Here is a 21,365-nt window from a genome sequence, read left to right on the forward strand (position 1 = left end):
ATACATCGTTTTTGGATTGTTCGTATTTCGTGGGAGTAACTATCTTGATGATCAGATCTTGCCACGTTCCTGCATGAATTACTGTAGAACCTCGATCCAATCGCAAGGCACTTCTCCTCTTTTCTCAATGGAATTCACAGAAAAGTGTGAACCTTTTAAAAGAAGAGTATTATCGAAGGGATAAATAAAATTTGGAGTTTGCTCAGTGTAGTCATCAGTAATATTAGACACTGGTTGCGGAATTCTTCTTTCTTTCCTTGCCTCTCATCGCGAATATGATCTAAGAATCTAGAAATTAAGACTCCTTTATCAATTAAATTCGAACAGTACCACTTCTCTTGCGACCAAAAAACATAGATCAGAAACGAAATAAAATTGAAATAAGAAAATTATACAACGTTCAACGCAGAACAATTACGATTCATCCGATCGTGAAGAAGACCACGTTCTAAGCTCGTTCGCGTTGGCAGAAGAGATAGACCCAAGGCCAAGATATCAGGACGCCGGATCCGGAGTCTTAGTTATCCAAATTCTCCCTGGATTCCCAGTGCTGTCATCGGCAAAGTTCAGCCGTGATCCCTCGGGCAACCGCTCGAAGCCCCCGGGATGCGCACGTCGCGTAAACGGGCGACGACTCGGGCGTGGAAGCGGTTAATATAAATTCAGCGTGTATTCAGCTTATCCGCGTGTCGTGATCCCGGTTTAACCGGTTCCGATGCACATGTCGCACGGCAACCGCCTCCGTCGTGTCGTTGCCACGTTTCGAACGCGATCGACGCGCGCTCCAGACATTATCGTCGCGGTTACGCCACCGTTTCGACGTTCAACCCCCTGTGCGGCTCGCTTCGAGACCAGAATCGAACAATAGCGGATGCAGACCCCAGCTTCTCGTCGAATTTCTTCGACTTTTCGTTCGCGATTCTGCATTTGTGTACCCAGCTGTCGAGTAGCTTTAGTTAGGAGTTATTTGGAAAGAGAAGCTACAATCTTAGATGGAGTTTCCTTCTAATTATAATCTGTAATAGTTAGGGGGTGTGAAATTCGTATTTTAATTCGCACGATCGAAATCAAAGGAATTAAGGTTGAACTCGTAAAGCTCGACGCGTCTCGTCATGTTTAACGATTTACCAAATTCACCAGTCCAACGGTAGCCACTAATTTTTTCGTGCCTCGGAGGCTAATTTTTCCCGAGTCCCTCCTTGAACTCTCCGACTGTCTTCTCATCTGTCGCACGGAACTTCGAAACGAGTCCCGACGGGCTTCTTTCCGCTCCGCGAGGCGACCCAATTTCCCTCCCTCGAAGACAGTCTCCATCGACAACCCCAACAAAACTACCCTCTCGCCACTTCTTTTTGCCCCCCACTCTCTCGCGATCGTTCGTTCCGTTTCTTTTCGTGCCTCCTCGAATGAGGATCGTTCGGTTCGGTTTCTGAAACGATGATCCGGAAATCGGGACGTCCAAACACCGTCGAATTAGCCGGCGCATGGTAATGGAACTGGGTCTGTTTGATGTCGCCATTCGGACGAACGTGCAAAGTCGAGCGAATTATCGTTTCGATCGAATTATCGCGCTAACGAGGAACCGGTTCCTCTCTTTTTTCCCTTTTTTTTTCGTCGCGACTACCACCCTCCCGATCGCTGGCGAACGTTTGTTTTATTCGTTCGTTTCCGGCGCGTTTGTTCAGCGGCACTCGCAAACCGGATAACGCTATGGTCACAGGGCTTGGCAGAGAGCGTCGTTTCGATGCATGCTGATGGTAGGAGGATCGCGTGGCAGGAGGTGGAGTCGTTCGTGTACGATGCAATCGAGAGATGGGATCGGTGGCTGCTTCTAAACAGATTCACCAGCTTACGCTATCTCTTTATCAAGTGACGTTCCGCTTGATATGATCTTCGAGAACGTCTCGAGGAGCTCTTCTCCTCTACGCCAAAACACAGCGCTCTATTCCATAATTGTATTCACCATCCCAGCTCGAGATCTGAACTTAACAATTCAAATTTCATTATCGAAACCTTTTTTCCCTCTTCTCTTCCGTATACATGCGTCGAACTGGAGGAATTTAAAAGTCTGCTCGAGGTTTACTTCTATGTATCAAATCATTTTTAAAAGTCCTGAAAGAATCCAAAACTTTCTATTTCTTCAAAATTGCGAGTTTCAAAAGGGTGGAATCATCCACCAACGTCTGTTTGCAATTTCGATCGTACCAAGCGATTGAAGGCAATAAAAAACGACTTGTGATCGAGTCGTAAATTCGACGAACGGGGAACGGTTCTCGCGAGCGTCTCTACCGCATCCGAAATCTAAAATTCTAATCGCGGCAGGCGAAACGCTCGCTGGCGAAATGTCAACCGCGGCTGATAGCGGTGGCAGCAATTAGCACCGCAGCTCCTTACGGCCGTTCGACCGTCGGGAGCCGTTAATTTGTTCGGCAAACAGGGCGTCTCGCGGTGCGCGGCCCGTTGCTAATGAACTTGACAATGGTCCCGTCTGCTCTTGAAATGCAATAATAACGGTCGTTTGACACGGGCCCGGGTGTCATTCGTCGGGAAGACATCATCGAGAAGCAAGTGGGCAGCCAACGGTGAGTAAACTAATTCCCGCGCGATACGCGTTCCACAGCAGCGATTTTTTTTTCCGCGGTTTCCACGGCATTTAACCGGCCGCCAGCCAACGGGATTTTTACGATCCGCGGATTCGACCCGCGAGAAGTTTGCTTAACACGCGCGCGAGGAACGTTTTAATTCTGTTTTGTGAGAAGAGCCCGTTCGAATTGCCAACAGAAGAGGTTCCTTCGGATATTTTAAGGTTCGCCGCTTGGCTACTGGTTTCTTTTTTTTGTGACGGTACCGTCGGAAGTGGAAGAGGCGATGTTCTCGTGGTACGAAGTCAATAATTGGTAGTAGAGTGCACGTATATCTCCTCGATCTTCGTAATGGATTCTTCGAGAGTGGCGCCATGTTTGCGTTAGTTTGTGGGACGTTCTCTGGTACACCATTAATACGGTGTTACTCATAATTAACCATTCAATATACTTGGGTTAAGCGTTCTCATAGCTATTTGTATCTTCGGTTCTCTGCATAATTAAATTACTAGCAACGGAAAAGATTCAATTTCATTTCTCTCTACACAATTCAAAGACCATTTATCCGTTGAAACCTCAACTTGCTCGAATAAAAGTCTTGTCGTTGCCTAAATCGAAGTCTGGCAAATATCCACATTATTTATCCACCGTTGTAAACCAGGCGAGATAAATCAGAACGGAAAGAAACGCACGCAACGATCGATCGAATTCGCCGCTAGGAGGACTCGAACCTCGAAGCGTTCCGCCGCGCGAAATTACCCCTTCCGAACGATCGACGTCCGCAGACAAAGCGGCACGGTGGAAAAAGTGTAGCCCAGTACAGTGCAACGTGTAATCAGCGGCGACCGGCGTCGTTATCAATTTGGTCGTTTCCCGGGGCGGGTCGCACCGTAAATTGAATTCGACGAATGAGCAGCGGAACGGTCGCAATATCATATTTCTTCCACGGGTCTTAACGATCGGGCATCTTCGAGGGGTGCTGCGTGAAGAGAGAAAGAGGGACAGGGAGAGGAGGAAAAGAAACAAGAGAAGGTCCTGGACTGGCACGGTAATACGGTTGCCCGATAAGTGAGATCACGTCGTTCCCATCGTTCATACCGAACGGCTGAACGGGCCCGTGTTTTCCAGTATCGGCACCCCCGCCACCTATCGATCATTTCCTCCGACCCGCTTCTTCCGCGCCGGACTAACAATTTCCTGTTTCCTAAAGAGTTTACCGAACTGAGTTACAAGATACTTCCACCGGGAGGATCGATCTTCCCTGCGTCCCACGCGGGACACTGGTCCTCGTGTCTTGGGGTGGCTCCACCCTTCCGTTTCTTCTTTTCGTTGTTCCCGCGAAAGGTCCCGCTGTTTGATGTGAATCTTTTCTCTTTTTCGCTAATTTGTTTGTGGCAAACAATTTTTTATTTCCATGCAAAACTGAAATTTGTAATTTTCTATTGATTGAATGGTGTGTTTGGATTTTTGTTTTTAGGAGCATGGTTAATTTAATTTATTTTAGAAGTAAGTGGAAGATAGCTACAAAGAGTTATGCCATTGGTACGTGATGTATATAATGTCTGAATTTTTTCTCCGCTTGATTCATTCGAGGGTTGGAAATGGCTTAGAGTACAAGCTCCTCTCCAATCTGTCGGCGATTGATTTACAGCGGGCGCTCCCCCGGCTTTGCAGAAATTTCATTTAGAACTTTACTTGTTAGTTGCTGGTAGCTTCCTTAAAGATGGATCTGGTATCAAGGTAAAACGGAAATTCCGGTGCTTCAATTTTCGGAAAGGTATCGCGTTGCGCTCACGAGCGTTTAATCGTCGGCATCCTTTCCTTGATTACGACTTCCGGCAAGTCGTAACTTCCACCGCTTAACCTGTATTCTCTGCCCAAAGAAAAAAAAGAACCAACGAACAAAAAAGTAAAAGAAATCGCTTAGATGAGATCGCAGAACTCCATTGCTGGCCAACAACGAATCGAAATCCTGTGGATAACGCAAAATTCACCAGGGTGGGGGTGGAAAAACCGAGGAATATTCGATGACGGCAATGAAAGCTCTCGTTCAGCTCGAAGATGACGCGGTACCGTTTATTGCGTCGCTTAGCGACATTTCACTCGTGCTCGTTTCTCTTCGCCGCGTTTTTTGACGGATCGCCGCGACGATTCACGAAATTGTTTCGCCCCGTGAATTATAGCCCTGTCCGTAGCGCGAAACGCTCGACGATCGATACGGTGGCCGCCTGTGTGCACACGTACCGGTCACCTCTCCAATAAACCGGTATCAAACCAGAGGTTGACATTCGACCGTGGAGAAATTTCTACCGCCACGATCTCGCCTAGTTCGAGACGCTATAACTCAGACGGGATGCTCGTTGATTATGATAAATTTCGTTCGACTCACGAAACGTCCGCTGGAAATGGCGACCCCCGCACGATTTCAGATTTCAGATTTCTATGGATTTCTTGGGGTTTTTCGCGAGTTCTCTGTTTTGCTGACAGGTACAATCGTTTATTAGAAAATTGTGTGGATCTCTTAGAATTTGTGTCACGATAGAACGGGTTATGCGTTCATTGATAAATTGTTAATATTTGTTCAGTGAATGTTGCGAGTGTCCGAGCGAGTACTTTTCGAGTTCTCGTTAATTTACTCGCATCGTTAGCGCATACGCACGCTCAGCTTTTCTGCTCGTTATCAACAGAGTGCATATTTGCGTATCTTAGATGACGTTTGTAATGCAAGTGAACGGCGCGGTGGACGCAAACAAGTTAAACGTTATTTGTACTTGGTAAAGTAACGTGTAATAATAGACGAGAGACATAGAGGGTGTTTTAAAGATGAGACTGGCAATTCTGATTGCAATGCGGAAATAATTAATGAATCCTCTGGTATGGTAATCAATCCTCCGTTCAATAAATCGCTTCTATAAAGTTGCCAGAAAATATTCAGGATATTCTCTTCAATAACACAGCGGATGAGAATTCTTTGAAACGTATGAATAATTAAAATCACACTGATTACTAATGGTACAGCAGTATACGATACTTTACGATTCGTAATGAGCAACAGGAAGAATTCTCTTTAGTAATAATGATTACGTAGAATATTCTGAATATCCCGTATCATGTGATACTCGATATCACTGCAAGTAGTTCGATAGTATCATGTACTATCAATAGACGTTACGATAATATTAATCCGCAGTGTTGCAGCAGTATCTTAAACTACTGTGCTGTCGATGATCCATCGAATAATCAATCGATATGATTAAACACGACGAATTAGCAGGCAATACCTAACAACCTATCGTATTACCACCCTTCTAGATCACCCGCGACGTAATTAAAATCAGAATATTCTGGAGACGCGGCGGATGATCAGGGGGTTGTACAGGATTCGCAGCCTATTCGAAATCGTCAATATTTGTACGCCAGTGCCGTGATCGAGGGAAAGATTTTTCCGAACACGGCGTGTGCAGTATTCAGATGGTACGCGATGTTACACGGGGGGGTAGGTTGGGCTGAATCGAGCGAACGAACGGGGGTGGAAAGTAGTTGAGAAATTTCAATCGTTTGTGTTGACTCGTCTAATAGATTCCGAGGAGCAGGCAAACGGGAGCGCTGTTCTGATTCGATCAGACGGGAATTTCATTCGATTTGATGTTCGCCACGCTCTCGTCCAAATTTAAATCACGGCACATGCGATTGGATTCTCTTGTTTAAGTTATCGAACTCGCGCCACCCCCTCGCCGCCGTCGTCTCCATCGATACCGCTATTTTAACGTCCCTCCGCCCTCCGTTCTCTGTTTCACCCTCTTTTCCATCGCGCGGTAACCGAACGCTCACATGTCGCCAATCACCTCTTCTTACGTCGTTGCGTCTCGTGCAAAGTCAAATTTCAAGCTGCTCGCCGTCTTCGCGTTCCTCTTCTCGCCTCGCGACACCCTCTCGCTCGATATTCGTCTTCTGTCTACACATTTCTTATTCAAACGTGACGTTACACTTTTTTTCTTATTCCACGTCAAGTCTTTTAGCGCTTCTGTCTCTCCTTTAAATTTAGTTGCGAACGTTACGAATGGGTAAATTCTTCTGTTCAGAGATGAATCGCAACGATTGAATTTCTTTTTTGCTGTTCTTAATTTCACGTTACCACGATCGAACGTGATTTAGTAATTAATTTGATGTCTAATGTAAATATCGATGGTCACAGAATTGCCTGATTATATTCCATCATGTTACACTGACCCTTGTTGCATTATGATTTAATAAATTACAACATGTAATGAAGTATTTAGCGGTAATTACGCGAAATCATAAGTAATTATCTACTATGATACACGGTTTACGTTTATGTTTAGCACGCGCGTGAACACGAAACAATGAACGTCGTGCACGTTGACTTATTACTTCTTATCTCGGCTATTTCTTTCGCGAAGGGTGTCGTTCCCTTTAACTTCATCCGTTCCAGCAATTTTTCCGCGTTATCCTCGCTCGAACGGTTTTCAAAAAACACACGGCCACAGGATCGACGCTTTTTCGACTGTAAGCAACAGTGGCGATTTTCACTTCATCGATTCAGGACGGAACGCGTATAAAAACCGATGAAAAATGCAGCGATCTCTCCTTGCCAGTTTCTGGAAACATTTTCGCTGCGGTTGCGAGACCATTATTCCAACGAGATAGAAGAGAAAAAAAAAGGAAAGCGGAAAAAGAAAATACGAACTCTCCCATTGCCGCGCGGCTCTCTGCTCGCGTACATAAATAGCCAATTTTAGTGACTCGCCGGGCGCATACGAGCCAATTTAACGCGTCGAAATAATCGAGCGGAACAGGAGTTACGAGCGGCTCGTGGAACAGTCAGCTCGAGTCCGTTAACGTTTACGTTTAGCCGCGCTAGGAGCCGCGAGAGTTATTAAAAATCAATCGATAGACGGGATTATGCACGCCCCAATAACGGGACCAGCTTAGAGGAAGGCGAAAGGGGTAGGAAAGGATTGACGTATGGCCGGGGAAACGGAAAAAGGAAGACGATTCCGGCGACGCGCACCCCCTCTGACGCAGTCCCGCGTCTCCGCGCGGCCTTCTTCACGCACGCAAACAATTCTTCCACGTGGAATAATCGCGGGAGAACGGCGGAAAATTGATGTTCGCCACAGGGAGATCAGACGAGAACGGTTGCCACCGTGCTCGACTCGAGGTATTCGACAATATCCTTCTCGCAGCGGCAAACGCGGGATTCCTTCGGCTAAGGGTGGATGCGGACGGAAGACAGGAAGGGATGAAAGCGTTCGTGATGTAGTAAATTGCTGTGGAATCGCAGAAACGTGTTCTATTGGCGATAGTAATGGATTTTTTGCCTTGAGAGAAGTAAAGTCGTTGAGATAGATTATTTGATCGAAGGAAAAATAATTATCAATGATCGATCGGAGTTTTTGAAAAAGGTGCTCGATACTTGAGTTAACTTACAATCTATTATTCGATGATATTAACTACAGTTAAACAGCGTGGTGAATAAAAAAGTTGTCTAGGCGAAGCGTTAAAACAGCTGTTAAACCCTCTCAAAGACGAAGCGCTTAACAGCGAGCACCGAAATAGGAAATGAAGACGAACAACGATCGAACGTTTGGGGAAACGATCGCCAACCCAGAAATGGAACTGATGAAACGAGAACAGAAAAAAAAGAAAGAAGAAGAAGAGGAAGAGTCGAGACGGTGCTCCAGTTGCGTCCAAAGGGGCATTACAGTGACGAATCGACGTGTAATCGCGTAGAAATGCTCCAATCTAGAAGACTCCGGGGCGCATCCTCATTCTTCCTGTCGCCCAGGACGTCCATCCACGAATTAGTGGCGATTTCTCGCGAACTTGCACGCAGCTACGTCGACGTTCCGCTGAGAAATCGCAACTCGTTCGCGAAGTATGCAATCCTCTCAGGGGTGCGATCGCGCCCCCTGGATTCCCTTGGCGAAATATCCAGCGACGGAATCCAAGCCCAGTTTCAATCTTCCGCCATTGTAACTCGCCCCTTTATAATATTAACGGGATCGTTTATCGAACCGGTACCGTTCGAGTGCGACAAATTATCGGGTAGAACAGGAGCGAGTATCGAGTGGGGGTTCAGCGAGGAATCGCGGTATCTCGTCGACGGTTTCCATCATCGTCATGGACCCGTCACCCCTCGAATGTATCGAACCTGAACTATCGATCTTTTCCACTAGGCCGACGTCGAATGTCCCTATCCTCAGCCAGTGTCGAGTCAGACGTGAATTATTATCTGCTGTTTGGTGTTAAATTGTTTGATCCACTCTCTCGCACTGTTACTCGAGGAACTATGGCTGAGAAAGGAAAATGGCTGCGATAGGAAGAGAAGGAAGTGGAGGTTAAGAGAACGTTGACGATGAAATTGTTAATATAGCGCGTGACTAAAGTTCAAGTTGGACGCGGCGGGAAATAATGGAAGAACGCGGATTGCGCGGACGGTAGCGGAAAGTAGATACTTCCGGTGGAGAGTAGACGGTAGAAGCGGGGTAATTTGCATAGTTTCGGAGTAGGTTCGACCGTGTAACGATTGGTGACCGCAGTCTACCGCAGCCACCAGTTTATATCGGGAACTTTAATCAATGTTCGCGATTAATGATTTAGAAACCCTTTAAAGTGCCGCGCGACATTCTCTGATGTAAAATAGGGACACCAGGATATAATTAACAAAGTTTAGCTGAAATAAAAGAAGAAAGACAGAGCGATTGATATCTCGAGAAGTTAAGAAGACGAGTTCTCCAAGTTGATCAGTAGTGGGTGTTATTAATGTAATGAAGAAGATAAAAGAGACAAGTTAGCTGCAAATAAGAAGAAATCTCCAAAGAACTGGAGAGAAAAGAGAAGCAGTCGAGAAGCAAACGTTCAACTGAATAACAACTTCGAGACAGACCAGGCTAACAACTCCCTCATCCGAAGCAACAAATTGCGTCGATGGCCCCTAACTGGAAGCATGCGGAGCTTCCAATTCCAAAGCTCGCCAGACGAAACCTGTATTATCTACGAAACGTCGATTTTTATTTCACCCAAAGTCTTCGAACAATTTCTCAACAGATTATACCAAGATTTTCTCGTTGAAAGTTGGTTAATTCCTTCGCAAGTACTTGATCTACGACAGAGAAGGGGAAGTTCGAACGCAGGCTGTCCACGACGGGATAAATAAAATTCTAAGTAACTTGGAAACGACCTCGTCGACTGCACGGAAAATTGTCCACTGGTGCGGCCGTTTGAGGCTCGGATTAATGGGCACGTCCTTCGACGAAAGGAGTTACACTGTGTCCCGTTCTCCAGGACATTCTGATCCTGCCAGCGCTTGAATCGCGTCTCGTTTACTCTGATTCGCGACAGTTTATTTAATACCGTCAGATGGTTGACCAGTAGAAACGAACGGAAGCTGCTTTGTTGCACAGAGAGCAGCCCATATGAGAACGCGAAATGAGACGCGCGATGAAGCCCGCCTCGCGTGCAGTCCTAGCCGTGGTTATTTGTGGGCCAATAAACGAGACGGATACAGGGGACGGATGGCCAAAAGGGCCTTCGCTGGTTGATTTGACGGCGATGCTCTCGTCTGGCGGTTCGTTTGCTGCGGCGAATTCTTTCTACGGCTTTTGAATGTTAATAAAGTTCCGTCGGGACGGCGGGGCGGTGCGCGCACGGGGCGGTGCCGCGATGTAGGTCAGCTGGTTCGCGGAATCTTTTGAATTTTCCAACGATGAGACGAGTAACTTTTCACCTTTCCCTTCTTTCCTTTTTTTCCTTCTTTTTTCTTTTTCTTTCTTTTTCAGAGCCGCGACATGAATCGAAACGGACGCTGTTATCTTCTTCTAATGCTCCTCGTCCTCCCCCTAAGTGATTATCGAGTCAATTCAGACGGCGACACCCGTTTGTCGAGGAGGAGGCGCTACGTCGTTTTCCCGGAAGGCTCGAGTTTCTCCGTAAGTTCAATCTCTCTGATTCTCTACGCACCTCTCTGCGTGCATCTCTACGAAACTTATGTCGTCGAAACGTAATAATCGATCACGCGTTCGTCAAAACACGAAATTGTTTTAATATCGTGTGGTACACACTTTTATGATAACGATAGTAGCAGCGTTCGACGATTATAATAGTGATCCGATTGCCTGGTGGTTGGAGGATGATTAAAATTCGCGGGGGACCCGGTCATCGTAACGTTTAACCGTTGACATCTGGCTCGTAACGGTCGATTAACTATTTATCGCGGACGTTCAATCGTAAAATCCATACGGGCCGGGCTCTTTAAATATTTCACGCAGGAGACACCCGATTCAATAGGAAACGGGGCCTCGAGGATTCATGAATTCCATTCTAGCGCGACGGCCGCGCGAATTGTGTGTTAAAATTTGCAATACGCGCGTCGCGGTTCATTACACGCGTCATAAATAAAATCCTTGTCCGGCGAAGGAACCGCGTCGCCGCCGCGCGCCGCCCGGAAATCCATACGCGAGCACGTTGAATTATTGCGATCCATCGGCGAACGAGCCGAACCGCCCCTCCTCGCGGACGGTGCACCGTGCGGAATGCGATCGATCCCGTTATTTATCCGCAGGTAGCGCTTTGCATCACGATGAACACCCTCTCCTCGGACGACATTTTTACGGAGGGCGTCAACTGGGGCATCTCGTACGATTTGCCGAACGAGAGCAAACCGGCGCTCGAGCCGTTCCTCCAGCTGAGACACGACCAGGTCAAACCACCGAGCAAACACACCGGTTACACGGGCCAGAAGAACGCCGCGAAATATCCTGGATGGACCACCAACGGGAAGTACTATCTGAAACCTGGCAAGAGGAAGTATTACAAGCCGGATTATTATTACCTGCAACGAAGACATCGCAGGGAATTGTACAGCAAACTGGAGAACATCATGAACGCGTAAGTTTTTAGGCGAATGCTTTGCTATGGTGACGGTGGATTGTAACGGATTCCAGTGTCACTGTAAAGTGTACGCTAATGATGAAATAAGATCGACTGTGATATTTGAAAGTTATTTTTTTATATCGATACGTTCGGTGCGAAGTCGATTATGTGGGTATCGAGGAGAGAGTGCTCGTGAGTGACGAAGTCGATAGGTGTGTCGGGTGTGGTGGTACGCTACTTGTTATCGCTTCTGTTGTGCTCGTCAAAGGGAAAAACTCGATAATATTATAGCATCTACTGCGTTGCAAATGTATATATCTGTCGGTACACGTGAAAAAAAAAAACATGTGCGCCCCTAGGGTGTTACGCTTGAGTGTGTTGAACGATATTTAGCTGTATAGAAAGTACGGAAAAAGAATGAAAAGGATGCAGAAAAAGAGAGAGAGAGAACAGCGATAAAGAACATCCTGATCTTGTTAGTTCGCAGCTTAGATACAAAAATAGTAGAATTATAGTACAACCAATGCGGTTGTTAATAGATTGATAAGCAAAAACAACTACAGGGAAATTATTAAAAATTTTCTCAATATCGTCTTAACACCGTCTTAACGAACTTGGAAACGCAGGAGGAATCTGAGGACGCGGTGGCGAAAGGAGCGAAAACATTCTCGAGCAGTAGTTATGGTCCATGCGTAGTCAGACAACGTCAGAGAAAAGCAGCCCACAGTCGGCGATGTAGAATAGGGCCGTCGCTTGTTAGACGGCCAGAATGAACGCAACTCGCAGCGATGTCTAATGGTATAAAAAGGTAGGCTGGGGTACGCGATTCGTCGAGTGGAAGTTAGTCGAGCTTGCGTCTGGCTTTTCTAGTGGAACGGCTCTCTGCGTTGTCAGACGAACCGTACGACATTCTCTTCTCAGTGGAAGAATACGTAGAAACGAAATTTCATGTTAATGACAGTTAACGTGAAAAATTTAGACATTCGCAAAAGCCGTATCGCGTAAAATATATAAAATGGACTGCAGTAAACGAGAAACGATAATTGAATTATGTTAGGATCACACTTGAGGAATCGTAAAGTAAAATTTGCGTCACATAGTATTTATAATCGTTATTAGAAAAGTACATTTACCAGCCTTTTAGAAAACATCACCGTGAGACGTATCCATTTTGATGTCTTAAAAGCGTCGATCTTGTCCCATTTGAGAATCATAGGGACGAATAAATTTCCGCAAAGTGTGCCCGACCGAGTGGCAGGCTCGATAATAAAATGTAACGGGCGGCTTTAGTAGTCCGGGCGTGATCGAACGATCGTCGTCCGCCTTTATGGAGAGCCGTCGAGCCGTCTCAGTTTTTTCCGTGTCATCTGCGGTAATGTATTTCGTTCCTGTTAGTGTAAAGCGTCGTCGGTATCGCGGTACCGGTATCAACGGGATCAGGACGTGAGTCAAGGGAGAAGGTGGTCTAGGCGTGTCTAGATCGAGGGAAAGACCAAGGTAAAATATCGATTCTAGTCCTCTCTCTCTCTCTCTTTACTTCTACCTTTATCGCGATTGCGGCTAAACGGAGGAAAAACGAAGCCCGACCATAAATTTCCCACGCGGCACGAAGCCGAGAATCGCATAAATTATATTGTTGGAAAAGATTCTACGTGCCATTTACATGCGTTCGATTTTACTTCGACCATTGGCCGACCAAAAAATTAAGCCGACCTCCCGTTGGTGGCCATAAATCTGGATATGGACAAAACGCGGAAAGAAAATAGGGAATAGAGAAAGAGAGAGAGAGAGAGGGGGGGAGAAACTATTTTCCCTGCGGCCCCAAGAACAGATAAATGGTCCGCCAGGCTCGTTCAGAAACAACCCCAACTACCGACTGCCGCACCACCGACCTTCCGCGTTGGCTGAGACGCCGCCCTTTGATTCATACCGCCCTTAAGCAGCTCTAACGCCGCCGTGAACCTCCTTGGGAATCACCGTTGCTTTCCGCTACGCTAGCCACCCTCATCTAGCGTGTAAAATCAATCTTTGGCCGCTTATATATTTGCTAGCCGCATTTGTTACGGGGGAGAGTTGTGGCTAAGAAGAGAATCCATTCAGGTTGGAATGATTAATGATTGCGTTCCAGAGATAATAATTGTACGTCGCGCATCAAATTGTTCAGTGGATGGTTCAGTGTTAATTCAATTGGCGATTAATTTATTTTGTTACGCACTCGATGAATTTGTGAAGTAATTTGTGAGGGGGTAAATTGAAGGCGCGCGGTAAACGGGATCGATAGAATCTAGACAGGAACGGACGCCATAATACGTCAGATAAAACGATTTGGAGAGAGTGGTAACATGTAAGGGAGTTGTCTGCGCGAGCTTAGCAAGCATTCTAGCATTAATTCTATCCTGTTTCTTCGGATCCACTGCTAGGAATCTCTATCCTCCCTTTCGAAAGGAGAATTAATGGCAGGCATTTACTCGGATTGGTGATCACAGGATGCGACCTTATTTCATGGGGTCGTGCGTTCCCTTTGCGCGACTACTCCCTTTCTCTCGCCCTCTTTCTCCGCGTTGTCAAGTAAATCCTATGTATTTCAATCAAACACACCGTTAATGTGGAAGAATATCTCACAAAGAAGTCAGCTTGATATTGATTTTTCTATAATATCTTTTCTGTATCACGTGTACAACGCTTCCTCGTGTCGTTCTCCTTAATAGTGTTCTTGCTCGAGGCAAAGGAAGCGAGCGACGTGTTGCATTAATTGGACGAAACATTTCTCGTCTCGCTAAAAGAACCACCCCTTGGAACGTGCAAATTTTTCGAAACTACTTAGAACGTGATCGAGGATCAGGACTTTTGTTGCTTCAGTATTCCGCGAGATTTTTAAATATTGACACGGGTTATCATCCCGTTACACTTTATAACCTAATTCATTATTTTATATTAGTTTTTTTACTGCACTTCGACGTGGATCGCGGGGTTATAAGGGGGTTTTATACGTCCCCGTGCACGGTAACTTCGTGAGGTTGATCGCGGCTCGTTCCACGGCAGCCACTCAAATCAAGGGTGAAATTATTGGGAAGCGGAACGAATTTTTGAAACGCCCCTTCAAAGGAGACTTTAATCTTCCCGGAAGGAGGGTCGGCCAGATGAGAAAACAGCGCGCCACCCCCTTTTCACCGTTCTCTACGCCCATCCGGAGTCTTGTACAACGTCGAAAGGATACATTAATACGCGTTCTCATCTCTCCACACCCCTCCACCTTCGCTTCAAATAATTCTGGTAGACGTTACGCCATGATCGCCTCTCTAATTCTTGCAATATCCTCGCAACGATGCAAAAACGATCCACGTTCTCACCGCTTGCGTCTTCTTCCTCCCTTTCGTGCAATCTTCTAGCGCGTTCCTTCGCTATTTCGCACCTTGGAGCTGTTCTCATCTCTGGTAATTTTCCAGTATCGTAAACAGCAATAATTCTCGTGGTATTCGCTTTCAATCTTTAGAAATTGATTGATACTATAATTACGGATACAAGGGTGTTAAATTTAATAGTATTCTGATTACAAGAAATTGATACAATTATCTTTTTTATCTACTTACACACATGTATTGCAAATGTAAAAATGTTCAATTTCATTGCCAACTAACCACGCGTTCTTTCAGGATGAACTTCGATGGGAGAACGTGCGTGCTTCGAGCGCTCTGCGAGGCCTCCCAGCGGCTGATGCCAAAAGGAAACACTCTCGTCGAGGAGATGATGAGGATATCATTCTCGTAAGGTTCAATAAGGGCAGAGATCTGCCAGAGAAAGAGAAAGGATTTTAACGACGCGGTCCCGAGGAGTTCCCCGCACCCCCTTTCTTTCTCTACTCGTATTCGAGGGAGTGGGCTTTAGTCAGGGATCGATGGGATTTGGAAATAATCTCGTTTCGCCAGGGAAAGGGGGCGGGTCTCCGGTAGCTGAGACGAATTTTATTAAGCAAATAAGGTTAAAAGGGTGCCCTTGGTGGATATTCCGTGCGTTTCACCCCCACCGATATAACTCTAAGCCCCGCCATTTCTTCGGATCTGTCCCGGTGTTCGTGCAAGAAATTACGCTGAGCCCTATGGACACCGAATTCTCCTTGACATACGGTCCGCCGTATATCCTAACTCGCGCTGTCTTTTATCAGCTACTTTTGTGCAACGCGTGCTCGCAAAGCTTTATCGCGCTGTAAAACCTGCGATATTCCAGTTCTAAACCGTAGCAAAAATTCTGAAACGTTCAACCAAAGTCGACGGGGGTTTCTCTCTCGGCAACGAGTTATAGAGTCGCTATGCTACAGTGCTGCTTGTTTCATTGGTTCCTCGAAATCTCGTTCTAATATATAACGCGAGGGTTACTCGGAAATATAGCGAAAGCAAGTTTCTATTTCGCGAGATCCCATTGATCCTTCTCGTCCCGGGTCTCTTCGATTTTCCGTCGCGTGCAGGCCCATTCAAAGTTCCAGGAGCACGTCGCAACTTTTCGACACCTCTTCTCGAACTGTTCCAGCTTCCCTTTGAAGCGGTTGTTCAGCCACGAGCCGAAAGAGCATCACGCGTACAGCAGGGCTCACCAGGCTGGCAGCGAGGGCCACGACTGCGCCGCCATGTTCGCCGGATGCACCTTCTCGCTGATCGACATGGCCCTCGGGAAATACGACGCCCCAGCGTCGCGGCAGCCGCAACTTCCGCCAGGCTACGCCAACATGATAGGCGCTTACGATGGTCTGACCAGGTACAACATGAAATAACGCCTTCGCGACCACGTCGAAGACTCCTCGAAAGCAGCGTCCACCGGAAGTCTGTTTGGGATTCTGCGAGAACCAGTTCCTCGAGAGAAGACCCTTCGTCTGACTGAAGAATTCCTCTTACCTGTTCGATATTGATAATAGAAAGCACGAAAGTTTCGCGATGGATAAACGGTATCATCCGAGATCAAACGATAATACCTCAAAGCGCGAAGTGAAGCCTTGCATCCACGTTCAGCGGCGAGATTTTTTCAATAGACGTTCCTCCGATTTCCAGAAATCTTTTTCACGAGTTTAATATTAATAATAGAAGATAGATTTTGGGAGAGTACAGTGATTCAGAACATTATTCTCAAAGAAATGCCATCGATTTATAAAGAACATCCTGTCGCAATCCTTATATTAACGGTTTAAGATACGAGAGTCCAGCTGAAGGACCTCGACGGACAGTATAATATAAGATCCAAGCGCGACGATGGAACACGTTGCATCCTCGCAGTGACATTCTAAAAATATCCAGTCTACCCGAAGGATTCTCAGGATCCCATGGAATTTCTCCTCCTCAAGAAAAATCCCTTTATCCTGCGCACCTGAAAATCCTCTTGGTCCTTTCCTCGTTGGGAACCAGGGCCCACGGAGAAGTTTAACGATCGTCGAACAGTAACGCACTGTAAATAGCGTTGTAGAAAAGAAAAGAGTCGGTGTATTCGCCACCGGAAGCAACCGTTCGTCGACGCAACGAGGTTTAAAGGAAGCTCGACTCGCGGGGGGTGGGATGCTATCGCGGTGGCGTGGTTGTAGCCGTGGAAAACGGCGATGCCCGGGAAATATGGCGTGCAGGGCTACATTCTCGGTAATTGGATGAGCTTATCTATCGACGGTGGAAGGGCTGGCGTATTAGAACGAGGGGGATGAAATAAAGAGCCGCCGGTCGGGGGTTGTCGTTTCATTCTTTGTAATATTGTTACAGCGGCCGTCTATATATTCAGGCGTAATAGGATTAGGTGGCGCGTCCGGGCGAACGTTATCCCGGAATCGGGAGGAAAACTATTTCCATTGGCGGTGGGCGGACGGTAGCAGACGGCCGCGAGAATAAGTCGGCTTTTGGCGGAGGGTCGCGGCCGCCACGACGATTTGCATGATTGCCAAACCGTTGCGGTGTGCACGCGCCCCTCCCGCGATGCAACGGGCCGATAGCCACCCCCAGGAAACGTTTGTTAACAGCCCCCGTGGACGTTTAGCTCGAGCCATTAGAGATATTGATATTAAACTCCGTGGCGGCGGCTTAACGAAATTAAACCCTCGTCGATCCGACGTGACTGCACTGCGTGCATTGTACGCTTCTGTCTGTGCTTCTCTTTTTTCTGGTTTGTTTTATTTTTTGTTTTTTTTTTTTGGAGGCTTCACTGGTGCGGAGACACCGTGTGAACAAAGATCGGTGGACGGTGAATTATGATCGTCGTCGGTTACCATTTTGGTATCGATGAGGGGATGGAATGAATGATGAGAGTGTAAAATTGAGAATCGAGAGGCGAGATTAAAATTGTATCCTGAACCGTTTCAGAGTGTATCATTTAAATTCATCCTGCGGAAAGCTTAGCTTAAATAATGAGAGGAAGTAATTACGCCGTTGTGATTGTTGTTATTATTTAGATATTGATGAGAAGCGAAATAAGTTACGAGCGTGAAAGTGGGAATTAATATTTATGAGGTGGAACGTGCAGGATCGCATAATCCCACGGAAAACTTTTTCACTCTAAGCATTATAGCATGTCCCAAGCATTTTTTCGCGTCCATATTAGAAATTCAAAATGTCTGAATATCTTTTGTCAGAAATTTAATTCTAGAGAGGGCAATATAATTTACCTTGCAGAATATTTTCCAAAATTACCGTCGCGATATTAATTACGATTAAAGTTAATGAATGTTAAGTGTTCATTGTATACCAATAATTATAGAAGATCGAAGAAAATGTAGCGTCGAATGGACTCGTCCAGAGAGAACGAAGAGCTTCGAATACAAACGGGACTGGAGTAAGATATTCCAGCGAGCTCGAACTTTTTTTCAAGTTTCGAGTAGCGAAACGACGGATAAAAAGGAAACGTCGATCGTTTTTCCTTTTTTCCGCGCGGCCACTGGCGTCGACTGGCACCGTTTCCACTTTACCACGCAGCGACGGGGCGTCGTCGTTGACGATAAGAGATGAAAAATCGTTCCACGTAGCCGGGCAGTGACGCTGCGTCGTTTCCAGCAACGAGGGTATGGTCGAGCCCAGGACTCGTCCGCGGAGAAATTGATTTTGGATTTATTCGGTGACGTCACCGGCCGCAGCCTCTCCCTCGAGGGCGAATGATACTCGCGTCGCGTGACGGATCACGATGCTACCTGCTGCTACCACTCTCCACACCGCTAGGGTAATCCGATCGACCGCGACGTTACACACCGTCATCGATTTCCGGCGTTACCATTGTTAAACGATATCCTTGATTTCATTTATCGCCAGCTCAAAGAGCACTCGCTGGTCCCCATGAAATGAGAACGTTGCGATTTTTTCAGACGATTCGAGGATACTCGAGTCAGAATTGAAGGGTTCGGAAATTAATACGTCTCGACTGAATAATTCATTGGCACGGATGGAGATCGCGTGGTCATCTAGGTATTTAATGTCCAGATGGATTTAACTCGACGTGTACTTGCTCGCTACTCAAATTTCTTTTTAGAGTCTCGTTGAACGATTTGCGCACACGTTTCAGTTCGTTGAGATTCTCTCTTGGACACTGAAAATTATCGCAATATTTAAGGGAGAAACGGTACGAACGGCAGATAGGTTTGGCTCATTGACTTCAAACTGGAGCGCGTAGAACGACCAGTGTAGAATAAGTGAGCACACAATCAGGCATAAGGTAGACGGTGGGTATCCCGGATGCAAGTGGATAAGTTGTCCGCGCGTGGCTAACGAAGTGGAACAACAGCCGTGACTAGATAGGCGAGTAGAATAGCCTGGTACGTGGTCGGACGTGTACTCGGACCAAGCCTTGCGAAACGGGCACCTGACGTCCCCAGGACGTTCGTAAAACGTGGCGGAAGAGTAGAGGGTAGAATCGTATATTACAAATCAATTTATATCACAGACATGGATTCTCTCCGCTCAGAAGTAGAAAAGAATTTATTCCATTTTCCATTCTTCATCCGTTCGCAATTGTACTTTCGTGGCATTTCGAAAAGTATTTTTTCTTCTCCTTCTTGATCAGTGGAGATAAATAGACGAAGTGGAACGGACATATAAATTAGTAAATGGGTCAATGTGATTTTAAACTTCAGGCGCAGAGTGTTTTCGATTCGATCGTAGAATCGAAAACGTAGTGTAGATTTTTTGAAAATTCGACGAGTGCTCTTGACTACCGGATAAATGAACGTAATACTTTACACAATCGACAGCAGGCTGTTCTACATTTCCGAAAGAGCCGGAACTTTTTCCTACGGAATTTTTTCATCCCCAAAAACCTGTAGAAACTAGAATCGATCGAATAAATAAATTGAATCTTGAACATCGATTCACTGGCAAATGAAGTTTCGTATGAAACAATATTCAGCACTTCCGACTTTTGTTTAACTTTGAACACCACACGCGTAACATTCATCTCGCAGTGCCCAGTCAAGAGCACTCGTCGAACTTTCGAACTCGATTTCGAGAGATCCGTTCTTCGTAATCGGCTTAACTGACGCAACCACGCAGAATGCAGAGTCCGTAATTAAATCTGCCAATAAATTTCATCCACTCGCGTAAAAATGTCTGTGATATAATTCCCATAAAAAAATTCACTGCACAGCGTAGAAAATGTTACGACGAAGAGATAAGTAGATAACGAGGCGATAGAGGCAGAAGGTTCGCGGCTCTCGTTGTCTCAGTCGCGGAATAAAATTCAGTAAGAGTGAAGAGATATCGATTCCGTGACAGTGACACCGCCCCAGTTCACGGACCAAGCCTGGCGTGGTGTAGGCCGCTTATAACAACCCTCTTTTCCGCGACACTACCGATTCCGTACGGTTAACCACAATTCCTCCGGGTGAAAGAAGCAAGAGCTACTTCGCCATCCTTCCTCTCGAGCACCCACCATCCTCTCGCCCTTACCTCTGGGCCAGGCTCTCCTCGTCGCGCTTTTCAGCCACAGTATCGAAGACGTTCTCCTGCATAAGAAGCCGCCTTTCAAAGCGCGCTTTCGGAATTACCAGTGTGTATCATCCGCTTCGCGTTCACGCAAACACGTAGCGCACAATGGGTCCATAATTTAAGCGAATCGGTTCTTTGACCGCGACCGTGTCTAATTCATTTGTTGGCAAATCCGCTTTGAACGCCGCCTCCATTGTCGACCGTCCCCGCCGTTTCTAAACTGTTATTCGCCGTTCGTTCTCGCGAGGAAACGAAAAGTTAGCGGCGCGGTTCGACGCGGCGACCAAGAAACTTCCGGATGAAAAGTTGAGCCCCGCTGAAGTGGCTACTGTATCGAGGGTCCGGTCGCGCGACGGTCGATTCGCCATCGAGGCTCCTCGTCACGAATCTACTCGCTGTCTGTGTACACTCGAATCCCCTGTCACACGAATATTCTCACGGCTTACGGTACCGATGCACTCTTGGGTAACCGTGCGAGTTCGCTTTTCGAGTTGTTTGCTGAAAATATCCGAAAATTCCAATAAAATACAGCAACAGACATTCTGGTATGAACAGCTGATCGATTAGTAGTTAAAGATTAAATGCTCTAGCTTCTTCCACTCAACCGTATCAATTTTCAAAGTAGAATTATTATCATTCAAAGTCGAAACGTTCATCTTTCTTTCTGATTGAAAACTCACCCTTTGCTCAGCACCCTCAACATTCGATCAACCATCGTCGACCATCGTACGCGTGGACGCGTAACTCCGCAACCGGAAGTGGTAAACGTTCTCTCACGCGCTCTTCACGAGCTACGCTTCAACTTCCACCGAAATTGAAGTAATTCACGTCGGATCGAACGATCCTCGCCGCTGATTAAAAAGCTACAATCCAGTCCGCTCGGTTCCGTTGCCATCGGTTCGCCTCCTCCCACTGTCGAAGCTCGATAAGTAAATTTCAAGTAATTTCAGCGGTG

General features: G+C 46.5%; 1 protein-coding gene across 1 annotated transcript; it reads left to right on the forward strand.

The window, feature by feature from the left end:
• Positions 1-64: 64 nt before the first annotated feature.
• On the forward strand, positions 65-16,242 carry LOC143430680 (uncharacterized). The gene is made up of 5 exons (XM_076907058.1): positions 65-146; positions 10,385-10,534; positions 11,167-11,492; positions 15,131-15,241; positions 16,002-16,242. The coding sequence occupies exons 2-5, from the start codon at positions 10,394-10,396 to the stop codon at positions 16,240-16,242; spliced, it is 819 nt and encodes a 272-aa protein (XP_076763173.1). The 5' UTR covers positions 65-146; positions 10,385-10,393.
• The last annotated feature ends 5,123 nt before the right edge of the window (positions 16,243-21,365 follow it).

This window comes from Xylocopa sonorina, chromosome 15 (genome assembly GCF_050948175.1).
Source record: "Xylocopa sonorina isolate GNS202 chromosome 15, iyXylSono1_principal, whole genome shotgun sequence".
Classification (NCBI taxonomy): domain Eukaryota; kingdom Metazoa; phylum Arthropoda; class Insecta; order Hymenoptera; family Apidae; genus Xylocopa; species Xylocopa sonorina.

What these genes read in the sequence shown, in the direction of transcription:
- LOC143430680 (XM_076907058.1), top strand. Translation starts at nt 10,394, where the DNA reads ATGAATCGAAACGGACGCTGTTATCTTCTTCTAATGCTCCTCGTCCTC. An exon ending in CGGAAGGCTCGAGTTTCTCC is followed by an intron (nt 10,535 to 11,166) that starts GTAAGTTCAATC and finishes ATTTATCCGCAG; the next exon opens with GTAGCGCTTTGCATCACGAT. An exon ending in CTGGAGAACATCATGAACGC is followed by an intron (nt 11,493 to 15,130) that starts GTAAGTTTTTAG and finishes GCGTTCTTTCAG; the next exon opens with GATGAACTTCGATGGGAGAA.